The 22,001-nt window shown below is 38.8% G+C and overlaps 1 protein-coding gene across 17 annotated transcripts in view; it reads right to left on the bottom strand.

Annotated features, from left to right (window-relative positions):
* Positions 1-22,001, bottom strand: part of TRIM37 (tripartite motif containing 37) — a 141,301-nt gene that overhangs the window by 110,187 nt on the left and 9,113 nt on the right. For 15 of the 17 annotated variants that reach the window (XM_037993013.2, XM_008011266.3, XM_037993021.2 and 12 more), the window contains 5 exons: positions 15,601-15,641; positions 12,986-13,102; positions 8,327-8,414; positions 5,440-5,562; positions 4,103-4,226 (listed from right to left, as the gene is read on the bottom strand). In XM_037993013.2, the coding sequence (XP_037848941.1) occupies positions 4,103-4,226; positions 5,440-5,562; positions 8,327-8,414; positions 12,986-13,102; positions 15,601-15,641 (493 nt within the window). Of the gene's footprint in view, positions 1-4,102; positions 4,227-5,439; positions 5,563-8,326; positions 8,415-12,985; positions 13,103-15,600; positions 15,642-22,001 lie in introns of those variants that run through there. The other 2 variants (XM_073004890.1, XM_073004889.1) reach the window with 2 other exon arrangements.

The raw sequence follows: 22,001 nt of genomic DNA, 5'->3' as shown, positions 1-22,001 counted from the left end.
AGTAGCCTTGAAAATGGAACTTCAGAACCAATTCTAATTAGTTTTAGAGAAGATTATCACTTAGACTGAATTCATCTAAGAAATGAAATGTGCAATGACAATATACTTTACACAAAAAATTTACTTTTCTATCTCCTGACCTCGTGATCCGCCCGTCTCGGCCTCCCAAAGTGCTGGGATTACGAGATCGAGACCATCCTGGCTAACATGGTGAAACCCCGTCTCTACTAAAAATACAAAAAAATAAGCCGGGCGAGGTGGTGGGCGCCTGTAGTCCCAGCTGCTCGGGAGGCTGAGGCAGGAGAATTGCGCGAACCCGGGAGGCGGAGCTTGCAGTGAGCAGAGAGCGGGCCACTGCACTCCAGCCTGGGTGACAGAGCGAGACTCCGTCTCAAAAAAAAAAAAAAAAAAAAAAAAAAAAAAAATTTACTTTTCTAGATTTTCATATTCCCTTGGGAAGAAGCAATAACATGAATTTCATTCAGTCAGTTATTCTGAAATAATTTTTCACCAAATTTAACTGTGGCTTAACAGAGAATACAAAGTGGGCCAGATGTTTAGGTTAAATGTCAGCAAAAGGTCTGTCCTGTGAATATACAAGGACCTGTTTAAAAAAATTCCCATAGAGGTGAATAATCTCAAAGAGTTGGAGACAGAAAAGGATAAACAAATTATTATTGCCGGGGGTCGGTGGCTCATGCCTGTAATCCCAGCACTTTGGGAGGCCAAAGCAAGAGGATAACTTGAGCCTAGGTATTTGAGACCAGCCTAGGCAACATGGTAAGACTCAGTCCCTACAAAAAAATTAAAAATTAGCCAAGAGTGGCGGTGCATGCCTGCAGTCCCCGTTACTCAAGAGGCTGAGGCACGAGAATCGCTTGAGTCCAGGTGGTCAAGGCTGCATGTAGTCATGCAGTGAGCCTTGATCGCACCACTGCAGTGCTGCCTGGGCAACAGAGTGAGACCCTGTCTCAAATTACAAACAAAAAAATTATCATTACAGAAAAGGAAGAAAATGCTTTACATGTTTTTAAACAAAAAGAAGATAGGTATGCTTACCAAATCAGGCCATTTTCTTTATAAACCCAAAATTTGAAAAACTGGAAGTATATCCATGAGGATAGCAAAAGTTTTATCAATCTGTTGTGTTATTTGATAAGAAAAAACATTTAATAGGTAGAACTTTCATTTTATTTATTTTTTGAGATGGGGTTTCACTCTTGTTGCCCAGGCTGGAATGCAATGGCGCCAACTCAGCTCGCCGCAACCTCCGCCTCTCGGGTTCAAGTGATTCTCCCGCCTCAGCCTCCTGAGTAGCTGGGATTACAGGCATGTGCCACCATGACCGGTTAATTTTGTATTTTTAGTAGAGATGGGGTTTCTCCATGTTGGTCAGGCTGATCTCGAACTCCCAACCTGAGAATGATCTGCCTGCCTCGACCTCCCAAAGTGCTGGGATTACAGGCATGAGCCAAGGAGCCCGGACTTTATTTATTTATTTATTTTTTTTGAGACAGGGTCTGATTCTGTCGCCCAGGCTGGATTATAGTGGCGTGATCTTGGCTCACTGCAACCTCCACCTCTCAGGCTCAAGTGATCCTCCCACCTCAGCCTCCCGAGTAGTTGGGACTACAGGAGCATGCTATCGCACCTCGCTAATTTTTCTTCTTTTTTTTTTTTTTTTGGTAGAGATGGGGTTTCGCCACATTACCCAGGCTGGTCTTGAACCCCTGGGCTCAAGAGATCCACCCGCCTCAGCCTAGAACTTTTATTTTTGAAATAAAACTCAGAATTTCTAGATTGCAAAAAGAGTTAAAATAAAGTATTAGCTAGAATCTAGTATTATCAGACATAAATTCTACTATCTCCACATCCCACAATCCTAAAACATTAGCCTATGGACCACATTACAGTACATAATTAAATTTAAAAATGAGCGGCAGAGGACAGGGGTGGTGGCTCACGCCTGTAATCCTAGCACTCTGGGAGGCCAAGGCAGGCGGATCACAAGGTCAGGAGTTTGAGACCAGCCTGGCCAATATGGTAAAACCCTGCCTCTACTAAAAATACAAAAATTAGCAGGGTGTGGTGGCATGCGCCTGTAGTTCCAGCTACTTGGGAGGCTGAAGCAGAAGAATTGCTTGAACCTGGGAAGCAGAGGTTGCAGTGAGCTGAGATCTTGCCACTGCACTCTAGCCTGGGCAACAGAGTGAGACTCTATCTCAAAAAAAAAAAAAAAAAAATTAGTGGCAGAGGCCAGGTGTGGTGGCTCACACTTGTAATCCCAGCACTTTGGGAAGTGGGGGCAGGTGGATCACTTCAGGTCAGGAGTTCAAGACCAGCCTGGCCAACATGGTGAAACCCCCATCTCTACTAAAAATAAAAAAAATTAGCCGGGGGTGGTGGCACGTGCCCGTAGTCCCAGCTACTCGGGAGGCTGAGGCAGGAGAATTGCTGGAACCCGAGAGGCGGAGGTTGCAGTGAGCTGAGATAGTGCCACTGCACTCCAGCCTGGATGACAGAGAGAGACTCCGTCTCAATAATAATAATACTAAAAATAATAATAATAAATTAGTGGCAGATATTACGGTATGAATTAAAAATCTGAGGCTTATGAGACTATTCTAAAGATATACTAACCCTGAAAATATCCTTCTCCCCACCTCTTATCCTTAGAATCCTATTTAATCATAAAAGCTATCTTGGAAATCACAAATTATAATTTTTCATAATGAAAAATAATTTGAAAGCCACTTTTTTAAAAGCAGGGCAAGTTCAGTTATTGTAAAGGGAAGTTATTTCACGGAGTTATACAGGTAGCAAAATTAATAAACTTATGAGATCTGTACTGTGGTATTATTTAACTTTTAGTTGATTCAATTAAATAAATGAAGCAATGAACAAATTCACTCAAGAAAAACACCACCATATGCAAATGTGTATTTGGCTACTACTGAAGATTACATCAACATTCAAGATCCCCTCAATTTTAAAGTCCTAATATGTATCAACATCCAGCACTCTACATGGCTTAATGAACTTAAAGGGATCTCAAATATTATCTAAGTTCTGAAAAACTAAGATCACCTACATGTATGACTGCAACTGAGGACCTAAGCACAATTACGATTTTCATTTACATGAAATCTTTAAGTGGCATTGTGACCAGTATAATCAATACCTACAGGTTTTGTCTAATTGCTCGGTCTGTGGGAAAAAAACTAAAAATCAGATATTAAATAGTATAGTATTATAATAGAAAAGCAATTTATGAAATGATATACAAATATACAAACTCAAAGATATTTACATCTCGTTTTTTAAAAGTTAAAAATAAAATGGATAAAATCATTATTTTGGATGACACAAAGACATGGCTAAACTCTTGGGAGAATCAAGATAGCCAAAAAAAAAATTCTTTGTTCACACCTTATTTAAAGTATATATATTTCACTTTGGACTATGCTAAAAAAAATGCAAAGCTGGTTTCAGTCAGCAAAACACTGGAAAGACTAAGATCACCAAAACAAATCAAACAAAACAAACTATAGCATTGGATCAAATTTTTACTTAAATTTTAAGTTTAATACCAGGCTCCACAATCAAAGAAGAATGAAGGAATCTTTGAAAAGCAAAAGATCACCAATAAATATAATTAAACATATATAAAATGAACCCTACTAGAAATCAAAAGCTAAGACTTTAAATCTCTAAGAAAAAACTGGCAGGGGATGACGCTGGTATTTACAAATGTCAGTTTCTTCATCCTCAATGAAAATGGATGGAAAGGATATGGAACATTAGTAGAAGGAATTCTGTTAGATTTGGAGAAAAAGCTACCTAACAATAATGCCCAGTGGTCATTAGGATTTTCATCCAAATGGCTATGAAAACTTGGATTTTCATCCAAATGGCTATGAAAACTTTTATCTCCTACCATTTCTAAATACAAGTCAAACATTTATCTGTCTAAACTTTAACAACATGGAGTTGCCTAAAATCTCAAGATTCCTTCCTAGGATCACCACCCTTCCTCTTCAAAGACTGATTCTCAAAGAAGCTGAAAGCACCAGGTACTCCAGCAGCATACAAAAACACTTACCCATCAGCGTTATAAGTTTATTCTTCAGCTGTGTGTCTAACCGTGCAATCATCATCTCCACTGCATTCCTAATTTCCCGAACACGCTCATCTTTTGCATTTCTTACAGCTTCTACATTCCTTTCCTAGAAGATAAACAGGTAAGAATAACTTTAAGGGGGTTGATTTTAAAAACAGAAGCACCACATTATAATATTGCCAAGAATAGATAATAGGAAAAAGGTAGAGGAAGGTCAAATGGAAATGACCCAACTCGCTTATATTTCAAAATGGCAGACATGCAATCAAAAACACAAATTTTCCGCATAAAGAATGTTATAAATGATCACTTGGTTCTTGATTCCTAAAGGGGTAAAACAAAGAAGGCATGTTTTTAATTTAACATATGGTCCACAAACTTCATTTTAAGTTAGGAAATGGTCCATAAACCTCACTTATGACTGTCATTCTGCCAACTTGAAACAAAATATATTCTAAAAATATGCTTACTATTTCATTCTTTGGGGTTTATCACACTTTTTCACAAAAATAACATTATAAATAGCCCACTAAAGCTGTTTGACCTATACAATATCTAAAGAGTAATGTTAAATATTACACTTTCAACTCTGTGGAGTTCTAAATCAGGACATCACAAATAGTTCATTCCTTAGCAAAAGAAACTCACCCAAAAGCTGGAGATCCAAAGAGTGTATAACTTAATGAATGACTGTAAAAGTCAATATTGATTCTGTTTAGAAGTCAATTATTAGGGCCAGGCACAGTGGCTCACGCCTGTAATCCTAGCACTTTGGGAGGCCAAGGCAGGTGGATCATGAGGTCAGGAGTTTGAAACCAGCCTGGCCAATATGGTGAAACCCTGTCTCTACTAAAAATACAAAAATTAGCCAGGCATAGTGGCAGGTACCTGTAATCCCAGCCACTGGGGAGGGTGAGGCAGAAGAATCACTTGAGCCCGGGAGGTGGAGGTTGCAGTGAGCTGAGATCTTGCCACTGCACTCCAGCCTGGGGGACAAGAGTGAAACTCCGTCTCAAAAAAAAGAAAAAATAAGTTAATTATTGACTCTGTAACAAATGGACTTTTTAATTTCACTGATTTTCTAATTCTGCATAAGTGGTAATTCTCTGACTCCAACTGCTTCCTTACAAGCCTGGGGTTTTGTATGGAAATTTCTCAGATACTCTGAAATTTATGGGATTTGACTATAGGTACAGCCTATCAAATTTACAAATCTTGAAAATCTTGATTTCAACATCTGATTAACTTATATTATATAAATATATTATTATACATTACAGATTAAAAACAAAATAATTATATTTTAGTAGTAGTCTTACCACTTCTTGAACTAAGCTGATCAGTTCCATGAGACGCCGACGAAGTTTGGCTACCTCTTCATTCACTTTAGTGACATGTTGCTCATAAATTTCTGCCAAAGGTTTAAAGGTATGTCCGCCATGCTATTTAAATTAGAGTAGCTTTAGAATACTTTCACATATCTCATCTGCATTTACATTCCTGTGTAACACTCTATGGACACTAATAAACTGGTAAATATTTCAAATGAACTTTATCTTATTAGCTAATTAATTTTGTTGAAGCAGGCCAGTGCCTGCTTAAAACCACTTAGTCCATGCAGGAACTCTTTCAACATTGTACATAAAGGGCTTTAGCAAAATACTCATTTAACTAGAAATTAACTTACTAAAAAGAACCAAAATCTTTAGCCACAGCCCAAATCATCTGCTACAACCTTATCAGTCACTCACTCTTCTCTAAGGCAACACTAGTTTTCTTCCATGTCCTCAAACTTCTTTACACCAGGACTTTACAAAAATTACTCCCTCTTATTAAAAAATAATTCTCAGCTGGGGGGAGTGGCTCATGCCTATAATCCCGGTACTTTGGGAGGCCAAGGAGGGCAGATCGCTTGAACCAAGGAATTCAATACTGGCCTGGCCAACATGGCGAAAACACGTCTCTACTGAAATACAAAAAGTAGCCACGCATGGTGGCACACACCTGTAATCCCAGCTACTCAAGAGGCTGAGACATGAGAATTGCTTGAACCTGGGAGGCAGAGCTTATAGTGAGCTGTGATCAGGTCACTGTACTCCAGCCCAGGTGATAGAGACTTTGTACCAAAAAATTATAATAATTTTTAAAAAATAAAAACCAAAAAAAATAATAATAATGCCAGGCATGGTGGCTCATGCCTGCAATACTAGCAATTTGGGAGGTTGAGGCGGGTGGATCACCTGAGGTCAGGAGTTCGAGATCAGCCTGGCCAATATAGTGAAACCCCATCTCTACTAAAAAATATAAAAATTAGCTGGGCATGGTGGCACACGCCTGTAATCCCAGCTACTCAGGAGGCTGAGGCTGGAGAACCACTTGAACCCAGGAGGCGGAGGTTGGAGTGAGCTGAGATCATGCCACTGCACTCCAGCCTGGGTGACAGAGTGAGACTCTATCTCGAAAAAACAAAACAAAGTAAATAATAATAATTCTCCATCTTCCCTCTCCCATCTTAGTTTGTCTTAATCCTACTCATCCTTTGCAGCTCAGATTTACAGGATCAGCTGCTATAGTTATGCATCCTCATCAGCTCTCTGTATTTATTCCGCCAATTTATCACACCAATTAAATATGTAATTAATTGTTTGATATGTTCATCATCAAATCCCTAGTCTTTACCACAGGTGAATGAATTAGAAAGACGCTCGAAGAAAAAGCCCAGGATACAAAATTAACAAAAGCAATGAACCCATTTTCCATCCCACAGAATTACTACAGAGATATAAGGCTAGTTCTGTAGTAACCTCACAAATTCAGTTGCATTCAACTCAAAGAATAATTTTTATAGCTAACTACCTAAAAACAATTTTGATTGGTAACCAGAATTATTAAATTTTTAATATAAGAAGCCTCCTGTAAGTTCTTACTAGAATTGTCTTATTTAGCCAAAGTATCCCATTATTGTCTCCAAAAAAGATGTAGATTTTTACAAGTTCACTTTAAGTATAGAAAAAAATCTCTACTTATTATCTTACAAAACCTATGTATTTAAAGTATTAAATGTAAGAACTTCTTAATTTTTTATAGTCAGTGCATTAATATTCAAATTCTAACAGAAAGCTCTCTGAATTGAGCTCTACTCAACCAATCTGGCCTGTCACTTTCTCAGTAAAACATACTGACTGATGTCCACAGAATGATCAATTCTCATGGGAACTCTAGATACCTACCCACTTCCATTTCCCCCATCACTTATTTTTCCTCACTGAGAATCTACTGTATTTATTCTCAACCTATTTATGCCAATTGTACTTAATATTGTAAGGAGATCATTTAATTAAGTATTCAGAGGCCAGGCACGGTGGCTCACGCCTGTAATCCCAGCACTTTGGGAGGCTGAGGCAGGTGGATCACCCGAGGTCGGGAGTTCAGGACCAGCCTGACTAACATGGAGAAACCCTGTCTCTACTGAAAATACAAAATTAGCCAGGCGTGGTGGTGGCGCATGCCTGTAATCCCAGCTACTAGGGAGGCTGAGGCAGGAGAATCACTTGGCCCCGGGAGGCAGAGGTTGTGGTGAGCCGAGATCCCACCATTGCACTCCAGCCTCAGCAATGAGTGCGAAATTTTTTCTCAAGAAAAAAAAGTATTCAGTAAACAACAGAACATGACTTTAAAATAAAAAAGCTGCTTCTAAGAAAACTAACTTCAATGCTTCAAGCTCAATAATGGCAGACTGTCTTTAAAAACTGCTCTTGAATTCAATTGGAAAAAAGAATCTAAAAAACAGAAAATAATTATAAGATCTAGATATGTGCACTCAATGTTGTTTCACAAGTGTCTAAGTTCTTGCTCCATTTTAAAGGAACTAAAATTGGAAACCCTGGCCAGTACATCGATCAACTGACCTTTAATGAAAAAAGTGACCTGGATCCTACAACAAAAAGATTTGCAAATGAATAGAGGATATGTTGCATAGGTGTTAGAGGTTAAAAAATTTATGTAAGGGGCCCATGTCCTACATTAAACCGCACAAACAAGATTCTCTAGAATAAAAGTACGATACCTTTAATAAAGCATCTATAAAGCAGATGCATTTTAATTTTCATTCTACGAGAGCATAATGACACTATTTTCTATCTGAATAAGTATTTCAGTGCCTTCTAGTCTCTAACTAAAAAAAAATACTGAATTTGTTCTGCTCACCATTCCTCCCCAAAGTGCACACTGATGGCAGATACACTTCTTACAAGTCCAGCAAAATACACTAAGTTTTTCATGGTGATTTTCACATCTATACATTATGAAAAGAAAATAAAGTTAAAAATTAAATAAAATTGGAACATTATCACCTCCACAAATTCTTAAGCTTGAGCAAACAGGTCAATTTTAAATGATTATGTCTCAAGAAACACAGTATAAAATGTACTCCATGGCTTCTGTAAAGTAAGCTAAAGAAGTTTATGTGGACAATTTTTTTAAAGTACTGTTTTCATTGATCTGGACTTTATAATCACATGCAAAATACAGATTTGCTTCTTAAAAATATCATATATATTGCATCATTTCCAAGCAGCACTACAGATGATAAATTCTATTGTACTACTACATTTTGGGCATGTGCTTAATAATATTGATTATGCATTTATACCTACATGAGCATGCACAAGTACTTTTCCTACATATGGTCAATGATAACAATAAATCAAGACACATGATTAACTGCACGATTTAATACTAGACCCTCCTGGAAAATGAACAACTCAATTTTAAACTTTCTTTTAAACTGGATATTCACATGAAAAACAATAAAGTTAGACTCTGTTATGGATTGACTATGTCCCCCCTCAAATTCATAGGGTAAAGCCTTAACCCCCAGTGTGAATGTATTTGCAGACAGAGCCTTTAAGAAGGTAATTAAGGTTAAGTAAGGATCATAAGGGCAGGACCCAAATCCAACAGCACTGGTGTGCTTTATAAGAGGAGGAGACACCAGGTGTGCACATGCACATAGCAAAGATCATGTGAGGACAGAGCTAGGTGGTGGCCATCTATAAGTCAAGGAGAAAGGGAGGCCTCACCAGAAACCAACACTGCCAGCATTTAATCTGGGACTTAACACCTATCAGAACTGTGAGAAAATAAATTTCTATTGTTTAAGCTACTCAGCAGTATTGTTATGGAAGACATAGCAGACTAACACAGACCCTTACTTTACACCATTTACACAAATAAACTACAGGCCGGGTGTGGTGGTGGCTCATGCCTGTAATCCCAGCACTTTGGGAGGCAAAGGCGGGTGGATCACTTGAGGCCAGGAGTTTGAGACCAGCCTGGCCAAAATAGTGAAAATGCCTTCTCTACTAGAAACACAAAAAATTAGCTGGGCGTGGTGGTACACGCCTGTAATCCCAGCTACTCAGAAGGCTGAGGCACGAGAATCACTTGAACCCGGGAGGCAGAGGTTGCAGTGAGCTGATAATCATACCACTGCACTCCAGCCTGGGCAACAGAGCAAGACTTTGCCTCAAAAAAAAAAAAAAAAAAAAAAAAAAAAGAGAGAGAAGAATGAAGGTTTAATATCCAGAATATATAAATAACACCTATAATTCAACAAATAAATTTTTAAAACTCCCATTTAAACATGAGCAAAAGATCTCCAGTAAGCATATGAAAAGGTGCTCATCACTACTAATCATTACAGAAATGTGAATCCTAACCTCATACCATATTAGGATGGTTGCTATAAAAAAACAAACAAAAAAAGCAAGTATTGGCCAGGATGTGGAGAAACTGGAACCCTTGTGCACTGTTGGTGGGACTGTAAAATGGTACAGTCACTATGGAAAACAGTATGGAGATTCCTTAAAAACTTAAATTAAAAATAGAATTACCACACGATCTAGCAATGCTACTTCTGATTACATAACCAAAAGAACTGAAAGTAGAGTCTCAAAGACATGAACATCCATGTTCATAGCAACATTATTCACTACAGCCCAAAGGTGGAAGCAACGCCATTTTCACTGACAGATGAATGGATAAACAAAATGTGACATATACATACAATATAATATTACTCAGCCTTAAAAAGGTAGGAAATTTTGACACATGGATGAACCTTGAGGACATTATGCTAAGTAAAATAAACCAGTTACAAAAAGATAGGTACTGTACGGTTTTACTTATATGCGGTATCCAGAGTACTCAAACTGATAGAAACAGAAAGTACAATGGTGGCTGCCAGGGGCTGGTGGGAAGAGGGAATGGCGAGTGGTTTAATGGGTACAGTTTCAGATTTGCAAGTTTAAAAAGTTTTGGAGATTGGTTGAACATGTGAACATGCTTAACATAACTGAACTGTACATTTAAAAATGATTGCCAGGCGCGGTGGCTCACACCTGTAATCCCAGCACTTTGGGAGGCCAAGGCGGGCGGATAACAAGGTCAGGAGATCGAGACCATCCTGGCAAACACAGTGAAATCCCGTCTCTACTAAAAATACAAAAAGTTAGCTGGCGCAGTGGCGGGTGCCTGTAGTCCCAGCTACACAGGAGGCTGAGGCAGGAGAATGGTGTGAACCCGGGAGGCGGAGCTTACAGTGAGCTGAGATCCCGCCACTGCACTCCAGCCTGGGCGACAGAGCGAGACTCCGTCTCAAAAAAAAAAAAAAATTGATTAAGATGGTAATTTTATGTGTATTTTACCATAATTAAAATGTTTTAAGTATTCTCTTGTTTATAAAGTAGATACACTCTTGCAATTTTTTTTTTTGAGACGGAGTCTAGCTCTGTCATCCAGGCTGGAATGCAGTGGCACGATCTTGGCCCACTACAACCTACACTTTCTGGGTTCAAGCAATTCTTGCTGCCTCAGCCTCCCAAGTAGCTGGGATTACAGGCGCCCACCACCACGCTCAGCTAATTTTTGTATTCTTAGTACAGACAGGGTTTCACCATGTTGGCCAGGCTGGTCTCGAACTCCTGACCTTAGGTGATCCACCTGCCTCGGCCTCCCAAAGCGCTGGGATTACAAGCATGAGCCACTGCGCCTGACCCACTCACGCATTTTTAAAAAAGCATTTCATTGATGAAGGACACCAATCTTAGAGAAAATACTTACATAGGTTTATATTTTATATTTCTAATTCATAAGTAATCAGAGTATTAAATGGGAAATTAATAAAGGTTAGAAAAAATATATCAGATACTGTTTGGAAGCTCACATAGCAAGACTTCCAAAATACCAAATTTATAATATAGCTTTTACAATATAGAAAATTTGCCAAAACTCCTCTTAATCAACAGCCTGTATTCACCTGCAAAAAGGGCAGGCCAGTGGGCATCAAACAGCAAATAAGAAAGACTAGCAGGTTAGCAAACTGTAGCAGTCCATTCCTTTTGAGAGGCTCTAATAGAACAGGCCCAACAAGAGGTAAAGGGTCTTTCCAAATAGTAATACCCACCACTTCAGAGGAAAAACACCTAAGTGTTCACCTAAGAAATGTGTTATTATATAGAAAAGAAATTAAATAACTATTTTTGGTGAGACCTCCACAATGCTACAAATGACAGAATTCCTTAAAAGTCCAGTTAAACCTGAATAGCAGCTTTTTAGTTTTAGTTTTTTTTTTTGGGGGGGGGGGGGAGACGGAGTCTTGCTCTGTCACCCAGGCTGGAGTGCAATGACACCATCTCAGCTCACTGCAACCTATGCCTCCTGGGCTCAAGTGATTCTCCTGCCTCAGCCTGCCAAGTAGCTGGGATTATAGGTGTCCACCACCACACTCAGCTAATTTTTGTATTTTTAGTAGGGACGGGGTTCTCCACGTTGGCCAGGCTGGTCTTGAACTCCTGACCTCAGGTAATCCACCCGTCTCGGCTTCCCAAAGTGCTGGGATTATAGGCATGAGCCACCACACCCGTCTGAATAATAGGTTTTAATTCTGATTATGCATTAGAATATGGTGTTATACTACCATAATTATCAGAATATGGTGTTATACTACCATATACTACCATAATTAAGCCTCTTTTTTTTTCTTTTTCTTTTTTTAAGAGATGGGGGTCTTGCCATGTTACCTAAGCCATCCTCTGGGCTCAAGAGATCCTCCTGCCTGAGCCTCCCAAGTAGCTGAGACTACAGGTGCACACCACCATGCCCTGTTCTCTTATTTCTATGGTTCTAGTTCCTCAGTATAATGAAGAAACAGATAAAATTTTTTCTAATGACCTATGAGGTTTCAACCTCTTGCTTTACCATGTTGTGACTCTACAGAAAGTGACCAGGTTTTATTTCTAAACATTCAAGGGTCCTGGGCTCTCACCTAATTCAAGTCATTTTACTATTGCTGGACAGTGAAGCCTTACAATTAACCATGTTGTAGCTTCTTCATCTATAAAAACAAATCACTGCCACATCATTCTTTCCTTTCTTTATCTGCTCCCCATAACAACTCTCCAGATACGTTCAAAATTCTTCAATCATGGAACATAAGACCATTTATTCATTCTTGTCCCTCAAATGACTTAACACAGTATTATCACTGTGTCCCCATTAAGCAGTTAACAGAAATTATGTCTCATTTACCTCTGTATGCCTATCATCTAGCAAAGCACTTTCTGTATGGGGGGAGGAGAGGGCAAGGGGTGCCTGTGTATATACATGGCATGAAATAACCGCTGTTAAATAAACAACAAGAATATGTTACTTAACAGCAACAGCACATGATGGAAAGAATTAAAAACTTAAGAAATTTAACACTACTTATTCATAAATAACTAAATGGCAACTACCAATATAGTGTCATTAAACAACACAAAGGCAAAATCCATTTCATATTGAACAAAGAAATTGAGGACATACTTGTCCTTTTCATTTTCTTCATGTTTGGTGAGACTGCAGAGTTGAAGAGTATCAAGCTGTTGTGTTACTTCTTCTGCCCAACGACAATTTACTAGTTCTCGTAGCTGGAGTGGAGCACTGGGGAGAAAATCCATACACATACACTAATTCATGAATTTCAGATTATTTTATAAAATAAACACGTTTCTCAAAATAGAGAGCACAATAATACTCATACCATAACACTATTTTTTTTTAAGAGATAGAGTTTCACTCTATGACCCAGGGTGGAATGCAGCGGCATGCATGATCATGGTTCACTGCAGTCTTGACCTCCTGGGCTCAAGCGATCCTCCTGCCTCAGCCTCCTGAGTGGCTGGGACTACAGCAGCACACCATCAAATCCAGGTAATTTTAAAATTTTTTGTAAAGACAGGGATCTCGCTATATTTCCCAGGCTGGTCTTGAACTCCTGGCCTCCAGTGATCCTCCCAAAGTACTGGGATTACAGGTATGAGCCACTACCTGGCCCCATAACACTATTAAAACTAAAAAAAAAAAGAAAGAAAAAAAAGAAAAAAGAAAAACACACAATGAAAAATACTCTTTGCAACTTATTTTCACCATATTAACACGTCATTTACAAAAACAAACAAAAAAACTAAACAAAAACATGATTCAGAATATGGACTGAATTCTCAACTTCTGAGTCTAACGCTGTACTGTTAGCATGGTGGCTCATGCCTGTAATCCCAGCACTTTGGGAGGCTGAGGCGGGTAGATTGCTTGAACCGAGGTGTTCGAGACCAGCCTGGACAACATGATGAAACCCTGTCTCTACAAATAATTAGCCAAGCGTGGTGGCATGTGCCTATAGTCCCAGCTACCCGTGAAGCTGAGGTAGGAAGACCACCTGAGCCAGGGAGACTGAGGATGCAGTGAGCCAAGATTGCGCCACTGCACCCCAGCCTGGAGAAAGAGTGAGACTCCATTTCAAAAATAAATAACTAAATAAAATTTCATCATATAGCCACACTAGACACATTTCAAGTGATCAAAAACCACACGTAGCTAGTGGCTACCATACTGGACAGTGTAGACATAGAACACTTTCATCATTATAAAAAGTTCTACTTGACAGTGCTGGTCTTATAGATAATATAAGAAAGGTGGGACTGGGCACACTGGTTCACATCTACAATCCTAGCACTTTGGGAGGTCAAGGTGGTAGGATCCCTTGAGCCCAGGAAGTCAAGACCAGTTTGGCTAAAACAGTGACATCTCATCTCTACAAAAAATAAACGAAATTAGCTTGGCATGGTAGCACACACCAGTGGTCCCAGTTAGGAGGGAGGTTGACGTAGGAGGATCACCTGAGCCCAGGAAGTCGAGGCTGCAGTGAGCTGAGATCGCGCCACTGCACTCCAGCCTGGACGACAGAGCGAGACCTTGTCTCAAAAAAATAAAAAGAAAAGTGAATACAAAACGAAAAAATGGGCAACAGTTGGCACTCCAGCATTATTTTTTGAAATCAAAAGTAGAGATAACCTAAATGTCTCTCAATATGGGGATAAATAAATCAAGGTATAGTCATAACATTGATTAGTCACTTTTAAAAAAAATGACTTATATACACATACAATCAAGAAAAGATACCTACCTATTTTACATGAAAAAGCAAACTGCAAAACAATATTATATCATTGGTACATTTTAAGAAAACGCATATGGGAATCACATACGCATATATTTAAATATAGGCACAATTATACTGGATTAGGGCATTACAAAATACATGCACAAAAAACAGTCTAGAAGAATAGATACCAAATCCAACAATTTCTTTTGCAAGTGTTATTAAGTGAGAAGACAGGGCAGGGAGTATCAGAATCAGAAGCCTTTTTATTTTATATTTATCTCTACCATATGGATTTTTTTTTTTTTTTTTTTTTTTTTTTGAGACAGACTCTCGCTCTGTCACTCAGGCTGGAGTACAATGGCGCGACGTTGGCTCAAGTGCAGCAGTGCGATCTCAGCTCACTCCACCCTCCACCTCCTAGGTTCAAGCGATTCTCATGTTTCAGCCTCCTGAGTAGCTGGGACTATAGGTGTGTGCCACCATGCCCGGCTAATTTTTGTATTTTTAGTAGAGACAAGGTTTCACTACGTTGGCCAGGCTGGTCTTGAATTCCCGACCTCAGGTTATCCAGCCACCTTGGCCTCCCAAAGTGCTGGGATTACAGGTGTGAGCCACTGTGCCCGGCCAAACTATCTGGATTTTTTTAACCAGAAACATTAAAATTTTTTGCTTAATTATAAAAGATAAGTTATGGCCTAACTATCTGGATTTTTTAACCAGAAACATGAAAAATTTGTTGCTTAATTATGAAAGGTAAATTAAGAACTTACACAAGTATTTTCTAAGAGAGGCAGAGTATAACATAGTAAACATAATTTTAAGTCACATGAATTAGTCCCTGCATTTCTTTTTCTAGTCAGATTGCTTATTTCTACTCAACTATCTTCAAGAAGAAGAGAAATGGGCTGACTGCAGGAAAACTGCCTTTATGAATCCCAAGGCACATTCTGACTTTACTATTTTCCAAATTCACAAATAATCATAGCGAAACACTTACCGGCAATGAGGACATTGAGCTCTCTGCTCTGTCAGCCAGCGCTAAGGGGTCAAAAGATTAGATTTTGATTAGAAAACACCATTACTTTATTTATTTATATATATATAAAATAATACAAATCTAATGAGTTTTAAGCACTGTCTAGTGCTTAATTTTAGAGATACTTACAGAAATAATAGGCAATCTACTATCTCCTTCACACTATCATCCTCATAGGGATAAACTTTTAAAGGGACAGAACTCAGTGCAAAATAGCTGTTAAAAGGCTACTCTCACACAGGAAAAGGAATGATTCCAGGACTAGCTGATTCTCACAGGGAACGTGTATATAATCTTACTATTGTCTTATAATAATGACTGTCTCCTTTGCACTCGAAAATAAACCATAGTGATGATTTATTTCTATCTAGTTTACTACTGAATTTATTTTTTGAAAATCTAATTCAAAAAAAGGGAAGCTAATTCTGAGTTACATACATTATAGACATGTAAATTAAACCTAAAAAAATGAATAAGCAACAGAACACAACTTTTAAGTCTTAAAACAGTTTCATAGGGCCAGGCGTGGTGTCTCATGCCTGTAATTCCAGCACTTTGGGCGGCCAAGGTGGGCAGATCACCTGAGGTCAGCAGACAGAAACCAGCCTGGCCAACATGGTGAAACCCTGTCTCTACTAAAAATACAAAAATTAGCCAGGAATGGTGGCAGGCGCCTGTAATCCCAGCTACTCAGGAGGCTGAGGCAGGAGAATCGCTTGAACCAGGGAGGCGGAGGTTGCAGTGAGCTGAGATCCTGCCACTGCACGCTAGCCTGGGCGACAGAGCAAGACTCTGTCTCAAAACAAAACAAAACAAAACAAAAAGGTTTCACAGTTCGGTAATTGAAGCTTCTAGATATCTTGGTTTCCTCATAATTACAAAAAGGTTTTAGAAGAGAATAATGTCTCTACTAAACCAAAAATTATGTTAATAATTTATTAGGAAACTGAGAGCAATCTTATACCATATGGAAGGAGATGTTAAGATTTTCTGACTAGTTTTCAGGAAACAACAGGTTTATAATAAAACAAAACACTTTATGTTTTAGTTGTCTGATAAATAGGTTCAGAGGTAAATAACTATGATCCTACACCAACGTACTCCCAATATCTGTTATTTGTTTATCTCTTTCTACTTTTTAAAATGAACATGAGCTTTAACTTGATGCCAAATAATTAATTTAGAAATAAAATTCCCAAGGAAACCTTAAAGGACAGTAAAAGACTTAAAATGAAAGGAAGCAAGGTACTTCAGAGCAAAGAAAATAAAGCTGAAAGAAAAAGCATACAGAGCACGCCTGTAATCCCAGCACTTTGGGAGGCTGAGGCGGGCAGATCATGAGGTCAGGAGTTCGAGACCAGACTGGCCAACATAGTGAAATCTGTCTCTACTAAAAATACAAATTTAGCCAGGTGTGGTGGTGTGAACCTGTAGCCCCAGCTACTCGGGAGGCTGAGGCAGGAGAATTGCTTGAACCAGGAGGTAGAGGCTGCAGGGTGCCGAGATCGCGCCACTGCACTGTACAGCCTGGGTGACAGAGCGTGACTCTGTCTCAAAAAATAAAAATAAAAACAAAAATAAAGTAAAAATCCTACGGAAAAGGATTCCTCCATTCTTAATAACCTTGAACATTATTATTACCTTGGTCTCTAGGCAAAAATGAAATTTGGGTCAGGTTTCTTCCCCTAAAACAATGACATGACCATGCCACTCTTCTGTTAAAGTCATAGCTCCTCTCCAGAACCGGTCTCATGAACTCCTCTCCAGAACTGGCCCTATGACCCAGCAAGGTTATGTCTTTACATGTTTCCTCTCTCTGCCTAAGATATTCTTCAAAACCTTTCTTCTTCTGGGTTACTCCTACTCATTGTTTAGATTTCAGTTCATAAGCTGCTTTCTCCAAAAAGCATTCCCTGACACTCTGCAGACTATTTTAGATATAATTGCCATGCTCTACCACTATACTTCCCCCTTCAGAAACTTTATTATGACGACTTATTTGTTGATCTTCTTTGTCCTGCTAGATTATAAACCTTACAAAGACTGGGACTATGATAGGGAGTAATCAGATCATATGTTTAAATGTCCCCCTCCCTCCCAGTCAAAACAGGCTTATTGCTGCACTATATAACACTGTTGACATATATGTGCTTGGCCCTCCCTCCATGTCCTGTCTCTGGATCATGGAAATGTCACTGGATCATGTCCATAAAATTTCCTGCCTTTCCCAGGCTACATTAAGCTTTACATTCTCTGAATATTTGTGGCATATTTATCTTGTATTTCACAATCTAATTTATTTATTTATTTTTTGAGACAGAGTCTCACTCCCTCACCCAGGCTCAAGTGCAGTGGTGCCATCTCAACTCACTGCAACCTCTGCCTCCCAGGTTCAAGCAATTCTTGTGCCTCAGCCTCCCGAGTAGCTGGGATTACAGGCATGCATCACCGCACCCACATAGCTTCTGCATTTTTATTAGAGACAGGGTTTTCCTACGTTGGCTAGGCTCGTCTCCAGCTCTGACCTCAAGTGATCCGCCCACCTGAGCCTCCCAAAGTGCTGGGATTACAGGCATACATGCATAAGATTACTCAGTCTCCACAATCTAATTTAATTACAAAATAAATATGACAATGTTAATACTCTGAGAAAAACAATGTTTCTCTCAAACCAAAACCAACCAACCAGTGGTACAATATTAATGCATAATGTTAAATATGTTTAGAGCATTCCCACTCATTCAATTTAAAAATTATAAACATAAAATAAAATAAAATTTAAAAATTATTTTCTCTCCATCATTAAACTGGAAGAATCACAATCTTTAGATCTGTGTCTGATTCCCAGCTCTGGCACTTATGGACCACATGACATTGGACAAGTGACTGAGCTCATCTCCTCATATGCAACAAGAGAATCAACATACCTACCCTGCAAAACTGCTGTAACGGTTAGAGAAACTGTTAGTAATAAATACTAAGTATATAAGATAATCTTAAAAAAAAAATGGCTGCTAACATTTATAGTTCAATTACTACTGGATGTGAGGAATAAGGACAATTAAGGTGAACTAGGTTTTTGGATAAAAAACTGGGTTCCTGACTGGAAAAGAAACAGATTTGGCATGAAAAAAAAAAACAGAAAAAAAAACACCTCTTATAGAGATAATATATTTGAAATGCACACTACAAGTCCAAACGAGGGTAGTTAGATACTAGAGGCAGGGAAAAGGCCAGGACTGAAAAGATAAAGTTGTGAAGTATAAGTCTAGAGGTAGTGTTAAAAGTCATGGACCAGTCGAATGTGGTGGCTCACACCTTTAATCCTAGCACTTTGGCAGGCCAAGGTGGGAGGACTGCTTAAGGCCAGGAGGTCCAGACCTAGGTCACACAGCAAGATACCATCTCTACAATAAACTCAAAAATTAGCCAGGCATGGTGGACATGCCTGTAGTCCCAGCTATTCCTCAGGAGGCTGAGGTGGGAGGATCAATTGAATCCAGAGGTCGGGGCTGCAGTGAGCCATGATCATGCCACTGTCTCTAGCCTGGATAACAAAGCAAGACTCAGTCTCTTTAACAAAAAAAAAAAAATCCATAGACCATGAAGTTACTAGGAAGATGGTATAGCTATTATGGCAAAAATACCAAAGAAGATAATGTTTCAAGAAAAACAGATAAAGTAATTTGTGCTGAATGCTCTGAGAAGGAAAGATAAGGCCAACGAAATGTTCATTGAATTTAGCAAAATTGAGTCTATACCTTGCAGGAGCTATGTGAGTAGTGTGGAGGGAACTAAAATCAAGTTAGAATGGGCTGAAGGGTAAGTAGACAGCAAGGTTGCAGAGATATGGAGTGGAAAACACTCATTTAAATAGTTTTAGCTATAAGAGAAAACAGGCAGGAAATAGGAAATTTGTTAACAAAGAACCTTTATTCCCAAATAGCTCAAAATTGCAAGGAAACTAGGAGGCAGATCACAGAGGATCTCAGATGCCTTGTGAAAGCATACAAAATTTCCTACATCCCCTAATGTATTGTTTGAGGCAAACTATATATACATACAAAAACATGCTAAATACTGTCTGGGTTTTTTATTTTTGAGACAAGTCACACTCTGTCGCTCAGGCAGGAGTGCAGTGGCCCAAACACAACTCACTGCAACCTCAACTTCTTGGTCTCAAGAGGTCCTCCCACCTGACCCTCAGAAGTAGCGGGGGCTACAGATGTGCCCATTACATCCAACTAATTTTTTAATTTTTGCAGAGATGGGATCCTGCCATGTTGCTCAGGCTGGTCTTGAAGTCCTGGGCTCAAACAATCCTCTGCCTTTGGCCTCCCAAAGTGCTGGGACTACAGGGATGAGCCACGGCACCGAACCTAAAAGTTTCTTACAAATATCTATACCACTAAACTACAACCAAAGTCCACTTCTTACGGTGTGTCTACCAGAGAAAGGGAAAAGCAGTCCCTTTGTTCATTTCCAAAAACTTGTAAGAATGAGTAATTATCATAAAGATTGTATATATTAATTATCTAGTATACAGAACTAAATAAGCCAGATGGTAAATAAAATTACTGTTAGTGTAACAGCAGACCAAAAAGAGAGTTTTAAAAAAAACATCAGCCGGGCGTGGTGGCTCACGCCTGTAATCCCAACACTTTGGGAGGCTGAGGTGGGTGGATCACCTGGGGTCTGGAGTTCGAGACCAGCCTGGGCAACACGGTGAAACCCCATCTCTACTAAAAATATAAAAATTAGTCGGGCATGGTGGTGGGTGCCTGCAATCCCAGCTACTCAGGAGGCTGAGGCAGGACAATCGCTTGGACCTGGGAGGCGGAGGTTACAGTGAGCCAAGACTGTGCCACTCCACTACAGCCTGGGTGACAGTGAGACTTTGTCTCAAAAAAAAAAAAAAAAAAAAAAAAAAAATCAACGTTGTAACAGAAAACAAGCTCTTTGAGAAACATTAATTACAGCAATCATTAAAAATCTTAGATCATGGGTTCATGATTGATTAAATACTACTTCCAACACCTAATCCTGCATTTGAAATTAATTTAAAATATAAATATTAAATTCCTTCCATTTCTTCAGAATATACTCAGAGATATCACTATTGACATGCACCATGTATCCTCATTCATAACGCTATGTGAAAAATTTTAATGTATATGTATTGCTCTGGGAGTTTAAGACATTTACTAGAGAAATTGTGCTAGGGAAATCCTCAACAAAATCCTAATAAAACTAATTCAACAGAATATTTAAAAGATTATACACTGTGGCCAAGTGGGATTTATTCCTAGAATACAAAGATGGTTCAACTATAAAAATCATTCAATGTGATAAACCACTTCATGGAAAACCCCCACTATGATCATCTCAATTATGCAGAAAAGGCATCTGAAAAAATCCAATATCCTTTCATGACAAAAATACTCAATAGACAGAAATAGAAGGGAACTTCCTCAACTTGATAAAGGCCATATATAAAAACTCATAAAAATCATAGTCAACGATTCAAAGGCTTTAACTCTTCCCCTTAAGATCAGGAAAAATTCCCCTTAAGATCAGGAAAAAGACAAGGATGCCAGCTTTTACAATCTCTATTCAACATAATACAGGTACTAAAAATTCCAGCCATAGTACTTAGGCAAAATAAATAAAAAGTATCTTAATTAAAAAAGAAGTGAAATTATCTTTTTGCAGATGACATGATCTTATCTGTAAAAATCCCTAAAGAGTCCACAAAATATTGTTAAAGCTAATAAAAGCAGCAGTTACAGGATACAAAATAAACACACAAAAAACACTGGCATTTCTATAAGCTTGCAATGAACAATCAAAAAAGGAAATTAAGAAAACAACACATTTGCAACAGCATCAAAAGGAATAAAATGCTTAGGAAAAAAACGAACCAAGAATTTGAAAGACATACACGGAGGCTGAGTGTGGTGGCTCACACCTATAATCCCAGCACTGGGAGGCCAAGACAAGAGGATTGCTTGAACCCAGGAAGTTGAGGCTGCAGTGAGCCATGATCACATCACTGCACTCCAGCCTGGGTGACAGCGAGATCCTGTCTCAAAAAAATAAAAAAGAAAAAGAAAGAAAGACTTATACATGCAAAACTACAATACACTGCTGAAAGAAGTTAGAGAAGTCCTAAATAAATGGAAAGACACCCACGTTCAAGGATCATAAGATTTAATATTTTTAGGACAGCAATATTACCCAAAGGCATGTACAGAATCAATGTAATCCCTACTAAAACTCCAATGGTGCTTTTTTATATTGGTAGAAAACTGCATTTAAAATTCACATGGAATCTCAAGGGATGCCAATAGCTAAAACTACCT

This window comes from Chlorocebus sabaeus, chromosome 16 (genome assembly GCF_047675955.1).
Source record: "Chlorocebus sabaeus isolate Y175 chromosome 16, mChlSab1.0.hap1, whole genome shotgun sequence".
Taxonomy (NCBI): domain Eukaryota; kingdom Metazoa; phylum Chordata; class Mammalia; order Primates; family Cercopithecidae; genus Chlorocebus; species Chlorocebus sabaeus.
This window is presented reverse-complemented; position numbering and strand designations above follow the sequence as displayed.